This window comes from Podospora anserina, chromosome 5 (assembly GCF_000226545.1).
Source record: "Podospora anserina S mat+ genomic DNA chromosome 5, supercontig 9".
In the NCBI taxonomy this organism is placed as follows: Eukaryota; Fungi; Ascomycota; class Sordariomycetes; order Sordariales; family Podosporaceae; genus Podospora; species Podospora anserina.
The window spans coordinates 447,504-458,016 of record NW_001914843.1 but is presented as its reverse complement, the minus strand read 5'-3'; the positions used below and the strand labels follow the sequence as shown (position 1 = coordinate 458,016).

Below are 10,513 nucleotides of genomic sequence, written 5' to 3'. Positions count from 1 at the left end.
AGTAATATATCTACGGGGGCACCTTATCTTCTCTCACACACTTGGAGAATGAACTCTCGACAGTGAGCAATGAGGATGGGGAGTGAATTTGTTGTATTCTGCATTTATGATACTGGGATTTTATGGGCTGTCTTGTGTGCTGCTAAGAGCATACATAGTATAGCATATTTAGCGTGGCGTTCTCGGGGTGTTTGGTAAAGGGTAAAATGAATATCATCATGATGGTTGTCAATCTGTGGTGTCAATGGCAGTGCGGTGGCGAGACGTGTGATGATTGTCTGTGTGAGTTGAGAAGCATGGTGAAGTACTCGGCTCTCTGGACAAAGTGTTAGAGTGTGGGTCGGTATGAAAGCGGCGTTAAACATTACCTACCTGTGTAGTCTTGAGACGACATCTATGTCCGACATCTCACCTTCGTTACCAGCGTAGTCATCGAGTTGGCGCGCCCGTTCACACAGTTTGTTGAGATGCCTTTCGATATTCGAGATCAAGGCTTGGTCGTTGAGCGCCTGCTGATAGAACCCTGGGACATAGTTACCCTTGGCGGGCTTGGTGGCCTTTGTCATGAGAGCTTCGCATGTTACAGCACACAACCACATCTTTACTATAGAATCCAAACATCGATGGAATTCCAGTTCCACCTTAAACTTCATGCGCATGCTACTAATGCTAGAACGTGACAAAGGGCGACTCGTCTCGCTTTATATGACTGAAGGTTTAACTAGCTCGTACTCTGCATTTGAACAAAGACTTCCTTCGAAGCATCACCGACAAGGGCCCTTTGCCCGAATAAAGCGGAGAAAGGTATTCGTGGCCGCAATCAAAACCGCTCTGAAGTAAAGTAAGCACGAGCGGCTATATACGATTAACCTAGGAGAAGGAGGGGAAGGGGGAGATGAGGTAGAAAAATCTTGACCCTTTCTTGAAATGGTGGGGGTTTGCCTTCCAAGTAACAACGGCTTCGCCAAGATACTGTGCCAGGATTCTCGTACGGTATGACTGGGTTGTATGATGCCGTTCCGTCATCAGCGTTGATGGGCTAAATGCTCGCTTTACTTCGATAATAGCCAAGTAAGGTTGGTCCATCGTCCACCTACATCCCCTGTGACGCATACGACAAACCCCTCCGTCGTCCTCAGCCGTAATAGGATTTCCGGCAATTTGAATTGTCGACCGTAAACGCCCGACCTGTGGTCTGACCTCGACTTGCATCCAAGTTTCGGCGGCGGAATGCTGCAGGAGGCAAAGTCCTAGGGCGACTTGTAAGAACAGGTGATAAGATGAACAGTGACCTCCTCAGGTTTACCACGCCGGGCCTCATTCCCGTCCTCGTTGAAATCATCCGTATCGTTACCAAAATCGGACAAAGAGGGTAGGGTAGAAGATGAGGAACCGAGTATAGCCGTTCCGGAGGGGATGTAGCCTTCCCTCTGTACGGATGTCCTCGCTCGCTGCGGATACACCTTCTCTGCCACAGGCTCAAGAAGCTCGTGGCGAGCTGTGCGGGCAAGGGCGGCCCAGAAAAAGCCCTCGGGCAGTCGAAGAAGTTCACTTTCGGCCTGCTGGCACAAATTCCGGGGAGTTTCCCCAATCAAGGACCTAACCCGGTCAATGTCGACTCTCTGAGACGGTGTATTGTGACCCCCGCATACGGGACAAGAATTGTGGTGAATATCGAGGAAGGTCGGTAGAAATGGGGATTCATGGCCAACGCGAAACCTATAAGCGATTAAATGGCGAGGGCCCCATTTTGCTAGCAGGTTTCGTCAACTCCTCGTTGCTCGTGTCCAGGATAACGTTGATGCCATCCAGCTTCTGCCTTTTGGCTGGTCGCACCCCGGTGTCCGAAGATTCCATCTGGACTTTTGGACAGGTTCTTGAGTAATATAGAAGAACGATGAAGCACATCATTACTTCCAGCGCAATAAGGGACCACATTTGCGTTGGGTTGGGTAGGTAGCATTGGGCTCTATGCAGGGTGGTCGTCAATGAGGTCCACGGTCTCCTCTCGCACTCATCAAACTTTATCATTTTGAAATATAACAAGGCCATTTGAAAGAAGGAAAAACCGCATAGAATATTAAAGAGCTCTTGGGATTAATAAATCTTGCTTTATTGGCGTAAAAATTAAGAATTTTGAAGAGTTTTAAGGCCCGTATATTTTGTAAGTAGAATGTAAAGCCTGATTGGTTGAATTCAGTGTGGGGCATGGACCTTTTTGCGAACAGCCTGGGACATTATAGCACATGATCTGGTGACGCAATTCAAACAACGCGTCCATCCCACCGCGACCACTCTCCCAAACAAACCTTATCCAACACAAAATGCCAACGTCTACTTCCAAACCTGCGACTGAAGGGAAACCGGAGGTACCGCTCAAGCGCCTCCGAGAAACCGAACTGGCATCAATAAAACGACATTCTGCGCAAACATAGTCGCCTGTTTGTGCGGCCGCTACACTGGACAGCGCAGCACCTCGCCCTTCTCGGATGTTACTTCGCCCGTGAAGAGATTGGACCGCACGGGGACGAGCAAGCCCGATTCCCGGAAGGGCTCCGGCATGCTGCTCGTCAACTATCGCGTAGCATTCTAGCAAAGACGCCGCGACAAATCCATCCCACTCTTCCGATCCCGTCGGCTCAACTCGCCCGTTGCCCGGGCGCAGCATAAGCGGCAACGGCGCCTCCGACCGGCCAAAAACATTGAGGATCCATATATCGCTGCCGTTCTGATTGCCCTTGCGCAGGAGCAGTACTACCAACACCAAAGCCGCCCTGACCACTACAAGGTACGTATAACCTAATGCGATGCCGCACGCTTGGGGTGGGCCAACAGTGTTGTGAATAGGTTCATCTACTGGCCGCCAAGGATGACAACCTCTATTTTTACACAGCCCTCATCCCCTCTCACTTTCTCGACCGGTTTGACCGGCCCAGTCAACGGTACCCAACCAGTCCCCCAATCCCCATTACATATGTCCATATTCCAATGCGACCGGAGGGAGAGCTGCTGAGGTTAATGGAGCTTGTCCTGTCCAAACTGATTTTCGCAGCAAAAATCATGAATGACGTACGTCAAAAAGAGAGCATAATTTCGGTTGGTCTGTAGACGATATCGACTCTCGAGATGCCAATACCTACCTATCAATGGTGTCGATAATGCAAGGTATTGGCTTGGAGCTGAGAAGCCTGACATTGATCGTCCTCGGTAATCCATGCCTCGGATATAAAATCATGTCCACCATTGCTTCCCGGCCTAATCTCTCGTGTGGATCACGAGCTGTGTTGATAAAACGACCCGACTCGTCTCACGGGATTTCTATGCAAAAAGAAATGTTGTCGGGTGTGACCAAGGTATATCGGTGATTAATTTAGTGTTTATCTTCGAGACTTTTGACTCGAGGTATAATCGCAGTGGCTGATCTCGAGAAATAATCGAATTAATTGCATGCTAAAGGCATAAGTAAACTACTTGGCTTGTTGGACAAGATGTGAGTCGTTATGAAAGCATTGTCAGATGGCGATCAATGTCTGGTTTCAAAGACCTTCGACTCGAGTCTCGAAGTTAAAGTCGATACCCGGTTACTTGTCTCCAGGATGAAGAAAATCAAGATAATGTATCAACTGGGCCGAAAAAAGAAAAAAACCAAAAATGAATTAAAATAAAAAAAAATTAAAAAAATAAAAATAAAAAACCCAAAAGAAAGCCAAAATAATCTATTAACTGGGCCCAGAAAAAGCAAAAGCTCACCGACCAGCCTTTAGTTGTAGGGTGGCCGGCTACAAAAACCCGTGGGTTTTACTTCGGAATCGAACTCGGGAGCTGTCGGTTGCAAAGCTCCCAGCGGTGGGGGAGGGGGGCGGTAACAAGCAGCTCCTCCACCTTGACCGTTTGTCCTGACCACAATGTGGCGCCCTGGTCAAGATTTCAGGGCTGCTGTTGGAAGGAGTAAAAGGGACCTAATACATATACTGTGCTGCAGTGACGTTGCTCCTTGCTCTTCTGTGTTTCACTGTCGTGAGACATGTTGTTTGATTATTTGATGACATTATGTTGGTGTCACTTGTGAGTTTGAATCTGAGGGAGTGTGAATAATGTAGGATGTGACATCCTCATGCGAACTGCGATTTGGTTTCGAAGAGAGTTCGTGATATGCCAGTGTCATGCTACCTGGTAGCAACTCATGGTCTACGTTATTTGCTCGACTAAGGTACCTATTTTAGCGGCTGTTCAAAGTGGTTCAGCAAAAAGATCAGTCGTGTCCATCATCCCGACTTGACAGCTGAAGCCACTGTTGAATTCAAAGTTCAAACTCTAGGTGTAGATCCCCTATCGAGTGGTATTTCCTCACTTCTTCCGAACAAGTCCATCGACCAGTTATGTGCCGCCAAGAATCAATCCTGCAGCATAGCCTCGAAAGATGCCTTATGCGCCCCCAGCTGGATACGATTCCTGATGATCACGAAGACTCAAAAACTTGTCTTGAGAGATGGTATTAACGTGCCGTATTTTTTCGGCATCAACCGGCGCGGCCCATTGTGGGTGACTAGGCACCATCAATGGACCCCCTCTCGATAACAGCCTCGATCGCAGGCATCACAGGCATCTGCCTCCAAGCAGCCCGCGCCCTCGACACCCTCCACACCAAATTCCAAAACGCTCAAGTCACCATCACCGCCCTCTCCTCCCAATGCGCCGCCATCAAGACCGGCCTGTCCCAGCTCCAGACCCTCATCCTGCAAAACCACACCGTCCGCGGCCAGGCCGATGTCGTCCACACCCTCGACACAACCCTCACCGGTTGCCTAGTCGTACTGACCTGCTTCGAGGACTCCCTCGAAAAACTCTGCGATGCCACCGCACTGATGGAGTCCCGTCGCTCGCTTGTGCGGACGTGGTGGACTAAAGCGCGGATTGTGCGAAATGAGGGGGAGATGAAAGGGTATCTATCGCTATTGCAAGGACAGCAGTCCGCGATTGCGTTTCTGGTTCAAGTGTTGCACATGAATACTACCGATGAGATTCTCGAGGGCGTCAGAAACGGGAAAGGTTTGCTAGACAGGCAAGCGACCAAGGCGGCGTCCTTGCGGTTGGCGAATCCTCAGCTTCAAATTGCCGAGTCTGTTCTGAATCCGCGGAGGACTGCCGACACAATCTTCCGTGGGGATGGAAACACTGTGGCCGAGGGCGTCGAGTTCGAATTTGATAACACTGTTGTCAACTCGAGAGCCTACCGACGAATGATGGCTTTGGCGAAGGAGGTCGTCACCAACAGGACTAGCACGAAAAGTCCGCAATCGATCATGGCTCTGGAAAACATCAGCTTCGACTCAAAAACCCAATCACGATCGTTTCTCGTGTCTACATCCGAGCCATCCGGTGACCGGAGGGGTGACCCTACAGCAGTCTCGCCGATGCCATCCACAGCATCCGAGGTTGTTCAACCTGCACCCAAACCTACTACCGACACTCCCGAAGAGGCTGCCACCCAACCCACGACCTCCCAAAGCTTGCCAACAAGCCTAGATATCCTCAAAGCCCAACCAACCCAGCTCGGAACAATCCACACCACCGAATACTTTGGACAGCGCTGCCAGCACCTCTTCACGACCGTCACCCAATGGGTCCTCCGCTTCTCCAAATTCTCCGACATGCGCGCCAGCCGCCTCACCTCGGAAATCAACGATGAAAACATCATCGACCGGCTAGATAACTCTGTCCTCGACGGCTCCGACGCCGATAACTACCTCCGTGACAGGGTGAAACGCCGGGACATGTTCACTTCTGTCACCATGTCAATGATCTGGGAATTCATTTTCACCCGTTACCTCTTCGGCATGGACCGGGAGCAGAGGTTCAAGCTCAAGTCATTAGAAAAACAGCTAACGGACATTGGGCCGACGGCGACGGTTCGTGCTTGGAGGGCTACCACGCTGGGGCTCTGGTCGAGGAGGGAATCGTTCAGAAAACAGAGGGATAGGGATGCCGTTGCGGTGGCAGAGGCGATTTTGGAGGCGCTGTCGAAGGTGTTGCCGCCGCCGGGGAATTTGGAAGAGCAGTTGAGGGTGCAGCTGAGGAGGGTGGTGAGTGAGGCGGTGAATCTGTCGATTGAGATGAGGACGCAGGTGGCTGAGTTTATGGTGTTGCCGCCGTTGATGCCCGAGTACAATGAGAATGGGGAGCTGGCGGCGACGGTGAATTTTATCTCGTCGTTGATGACGCAACCGGGTGGTCGGGGGGACACGGAGGGGGATCTCGAGGGGGCTGTGGTGAGGGTTGTTTTGTTTCCTTTGGTGGTGCAGAAGGGGGATTTGAGAGGGGAAGGGGAGGAGGAGGTGGTGGTGTTTCCGGCGCAGGTTATTGTGAACACCACCTAAGGACATAGAAGTTGAAAATCACATGGATGGTATGTATTGGCTAATGTCTGAAGCTCTGAGCTATCTCTATGTTGTACGAATGGACTATCTCTAGTTTGAACCTAGTTTACAGATGTGGTCACTAGACTACCGACTAATCAGACTTCAACTAGTTGGGCATATTCCAGTTGACAAGATCCACGAGACACCAAATGTCCACCTTTGACTTCTTTTGAAATTTGCACCCTTGATGATGACTCTTCTCAGTTACCCCGACCGAAACGTGGGCGGCAGGATAAGTGTCGACGTAATCGTGGCGGTTGGTCAGGTCGACTCGTGAGATGACGCCCGACCATCGAAGTCGCTCTGAACAGGAACGTGAACACCAGCCTCCTGAATCATCACAGTACTCGCTCAAAATGATCTCTCTTCACCATTTATCGCACACCATTCGTCAACACCATCATCTGCTGTCCATGCATATGTGTGGCTGACATGAATCCAGGAACATCAAGAAACCGGGCGGCTCGCCTGATGCCAAACCCACGTTGACCGCGTGACGCGGCAGCATCAAAGTGACACACAGCAATGCTGAAAAAACAACTCCCCTCGGAGAACACTTGCGCAGGAGTGAACCTGGCTCGCAGAAAAGATAATTACCGTTTCATATCGAGGAAAAGAAAGCTGTTGTGGTGGACCAATCGAAGGGTGAATGAGCTGGCCAAACGTGCAGATCGACACGACATCACCTTGCTGGCGTTGGAAATGGTGCCTGAATTGGCCTCAATTGACCAGGAGCAAACCAAAAAAGTGACAAAAACAAAAACAAGAGCCCCTCGGAGTGATCTATCAATGTTTGAAGAGCGAAAAGCAATGTGGTGGGCTGTGGGAAGAGGCAAAAGTGTGGAAGGGTTGAGATGCGGATAGCTTCAACCAAAGCTTCACGAGCAGCTCCCGAGCCGCCCCACCATCAGGAGTGACTTTCGCTTCAAGTGCAGATATCTCAGGCAACAACGGTGCAGTGCGAAAAACAAGCACATGGAAGAAACGGCATCAATTGCCCGATCGAACTGATGTATTCTTCTACGACAAAGCAGGGGTTGGTGAGGTGCTGTGTTGAATGCGCCAGAGGGCGATGGTTTGGACCGACCAAGGCGCGTGAAGCCAAATCGCGTCCGAAAACAGATGCTTGAATGCCAACTCTCGTCTCGGAAATGGTCATCGGTATTTGGAACAATGCCCCGCGGTCCCCGGGCGCAAAAAATGAAATAAAAAGCACACAAAGAAGAGCAGAGTCGGGTGATTCCAACCATGTGCTGCGGACCCGGGTCGAGAAAAGGGAAGAAGCGTGGGAACTCGAATCAAACCGAGGGAAGGGGGAGTCGGGGCGAGCTCAAGATCAGAGATGCTCTTTCGACAGGCGGGGTGCGCATGATTGACAACTCGAGGTACAAGGTGGATCCGGTGTCGTTGAACGGGCCAATCAGAAAATAGGCACGCTGCGAGTTTTTTGTTTGTTTCCGATTTAAATGCCCGCCCAAAGAGGGAAAGCGCCAAAATAACGGGGAGCGGCAAGTGATCGAAGGAGGACCCCAAGAATCCCGGCACGCCTGCCGCCCCCTCTCTCTCCCTCCCTTCCATGATCCATCTGGCATTCTGCATCCTTTTTTTCTTCTCCCTCCCCCCTTCACCCCGCCTGTCTGGCAGCGGCATGTCACCTGTTTTTTTTTCCCTTTTTAGCACTGACATGATCCAGGGTTCCTTATGTGATCTTGACGATGACGATGACGAACAGTCCAGGGTTCCAATTCAGCTTAGCGGCAGATCGAGAAGGCTTCCCCGTTCGGATGACCCCGTGGTGAATGATGGGTGACAGCCACCCCTCCCATGCTCATGGTTGTTGGGTAGTGTACGTAGTAGTAGATAGATAACTGTATGACTGGCCTTCCCCGCCATGCACCTTGTGCCTCGTCCCTTGCCTCCATCATCCACAAGAAGTAGAAGTTCTTCAGCAGTGAATGGTTGAGTAAGACAATGATTGGGCATCCATCCATCCAGGCCATGCCGTCGGGTTGGGGTTGAGTGACGAAAGGGTGTGCGTAAAACAGAGATGGCATCACCTCACCAAGGGACCTAGGTAGCCACGCACGTTGGGCTGCACTCACTTACTCGCTCCCGTCTCTCACTCACACCTCACACCTCATGCACTTTGGTGATGCAGCCATATGATGCCACCTCACAGAGTGTAAGGTCCCCACATGATCTGGGCTTTTTCGGAGCAAGACAGGGTGACATGGATGCTGGGAACGGGCGTGTCTGCCATATGCCTGGGAGCTCTAGGCATGCTTCTAGTGGGGGGCACGGGCCATACCTTGCACCAAAGCTGCGAGCTTTTGCCCCGGGAATTTGGGCAGCTCCAGGGCACAATCAGCACAATCACTCGGGGGTGGGCGAGACCCCCGCTTCCATATATAAACACCCGATCAACCCCCCCGAGCGCGACAGCCCGCCCACCCTCCTGTCCCTGGTTTCTCTCGTCCACCCCGAACTTGCAAGCCGTTCTTCACCCTCTCTGTCCGACTCGTCCATTTCCGCTTCGAACAGCATCTAGCATCTGTATTGTCATCTACACCAAACAAACAAACACCACTTCAAACCATCACCATGCCTCCCAAGAAGACCGAGACCAAGACTGAGGGCGCCGCTGCCCCCAAGGCAAAGGCCGCCCCCGTCCACCCCTCCTACCAGGTATGAAAAGTCTATACATCGGACATGTTCTTGATTAATCAGTCGTATCTAACTTTTATTCAGGACATGATCACGGATGCCATCATTCAGGTAATTTTCACTGCCCCTGTTGGTTCATGCCGACGCGTCCGGTCGCAAGTGGGATGAGGATGAAGGAAGCTCATGATGTCTTTGATCCCACGTCTCACTACGCTCGGATTTTGCCCACTTTGCATTCATGATCACATTTACTGACGCTGCTTTTTCTTGAATTGCAGCTCAAGGATCGCAATGGCTCCAGGTAAGAAAATTTCTGCATTTTTTTCTTCTCCCATCCACCCATCTCGCGTAGCGAGAACATCCACAACGATGCGCGTGTCGCAAATGCGACCGCCCACCACAGTTTTTTTGGCTCACCCGCCCACTCTCACCTCACAATTATCTCATTCACACATCACATGAACGCCTCGGACTGACTCAGCCGCCAGCCGTCAATCCCTCAAGAAGTATGTCAAGAGCAACAACACCATCAATGCCTCTGACAACATGTTCGACTCCCTCTTCAACAAGGCCTTGAAGTCTGGTGTCGACAAGGGCATCTTCGAGCAGCCCAAGGGCCCCTCCGGCGGCACCAAGCTCGCCAAGAAGACTGCCGCTCCCAAGGAGAAGAAGCCTGCTGCCCCTAAGAAGGCCGCCGCGCCCAAGGAGAAGAAGGAGGCTGCTCCCAAGGAGAAGAAGGCTGCCACCAAGAAGGCTGCCGCTCCCAAGGAGAAGAAGGAGAAGAAGGAGGCCGCTCCCAAGGAGAAGAAGGAGAAGAAGGCCGCTGCCCCTAAGAAGGCTGCCGCGCCCAAGGAGAAGAAGGAGAAGAAGGCTGCCCCCAAGAAGGTGAGCATCCTATGACACACCCACGTGACTTTTTCATGAATACCCGCTGACATTGTCTATCCAGGCTGCCCAAGCCCCTGCTGAGGAGAAGCCTGCTGTCCTGACCAAGACCAAGTCCGGTCGACGTCACCAAGGCTGCCCCCGCCGCCAAGGCCGCGCCCAAGAAGGCTGCTCCCAAGAAGGCCGCTGCCCCCAAGAAGGAGAAGACACCAAAGAAGGCCGACAAGGCGGAAGCTGCCTCGGCGTAGAAGCCGAGGGTCAGTCTTTCTTGTCATGATGGTTTCTTTTATACTTGTTTGATATGACGGCTCTGCTCCTTTTATTTCTTTTATCTTTTTAGTTTGGCGTTCAGGATTATCACTGGGGACTATCATCTTGGGGGTTATCATTGGGATAAGCGGCCGCTTTTTCGAGGCACCATTTTTGCGCGCGCGCGGGTTTTTATTGGTTTCGGAGGGCCTGTATCACATCTCTTTTATTACGGGGGAAGAACGTGTGGGAAAAACATGCTTTTTGTTGACGAAGGTTATTGGCTCTACTAGCCG

The 10,513-nt window shown here is 51.5% G+C and overlaps 2 protein-coding genes across 2 annotated transcripts; both read left to right on the top strand.

Annotated features, from left to right (window-relative positions):
* Nucleotides 1-4,559: 4,559 nt before the first annotated feature.
* On the top strand, nt 4,560-6,377 carry PODANS_5_8750 (uncharacterized protein; the record flags this gene model as incomplete). The annotated part of the gene is made up of 1 exon (XM_001904658.1): nt 4,560-6,377. One exon carries the CDS (start codon nt 4,560-4,562, stop codon nt 6,375-6,377), a length of 1,818 nt encoding a protein of 605 aa, XP_001904693.1.
* A 2,643-nt stretch (nt 6,378-9,020) lies between these two features.
* PODANS_5_8740 (uncharacterized protein) lies at nt 9,021-10,245 on the top strand (the record flags this gene model as incomplete). The annotated part of the gene is made up of 5 exons (XM_001904657.1): nt 9,021-9,104; nt 9,168-9,194; nt 9,362-9,384; nt 9,572-9,968; nt 10,033-10,245. 5 exons carry the CDS (start codon nt 9,021-9,023, stop codon nt 10,243-10,245), a joined length of 744 nt encoding a protein of 247 aa, XP_001904692.1.
* Nucleotides 10,246-10,513: the final 268 nt, after the last annotated feature.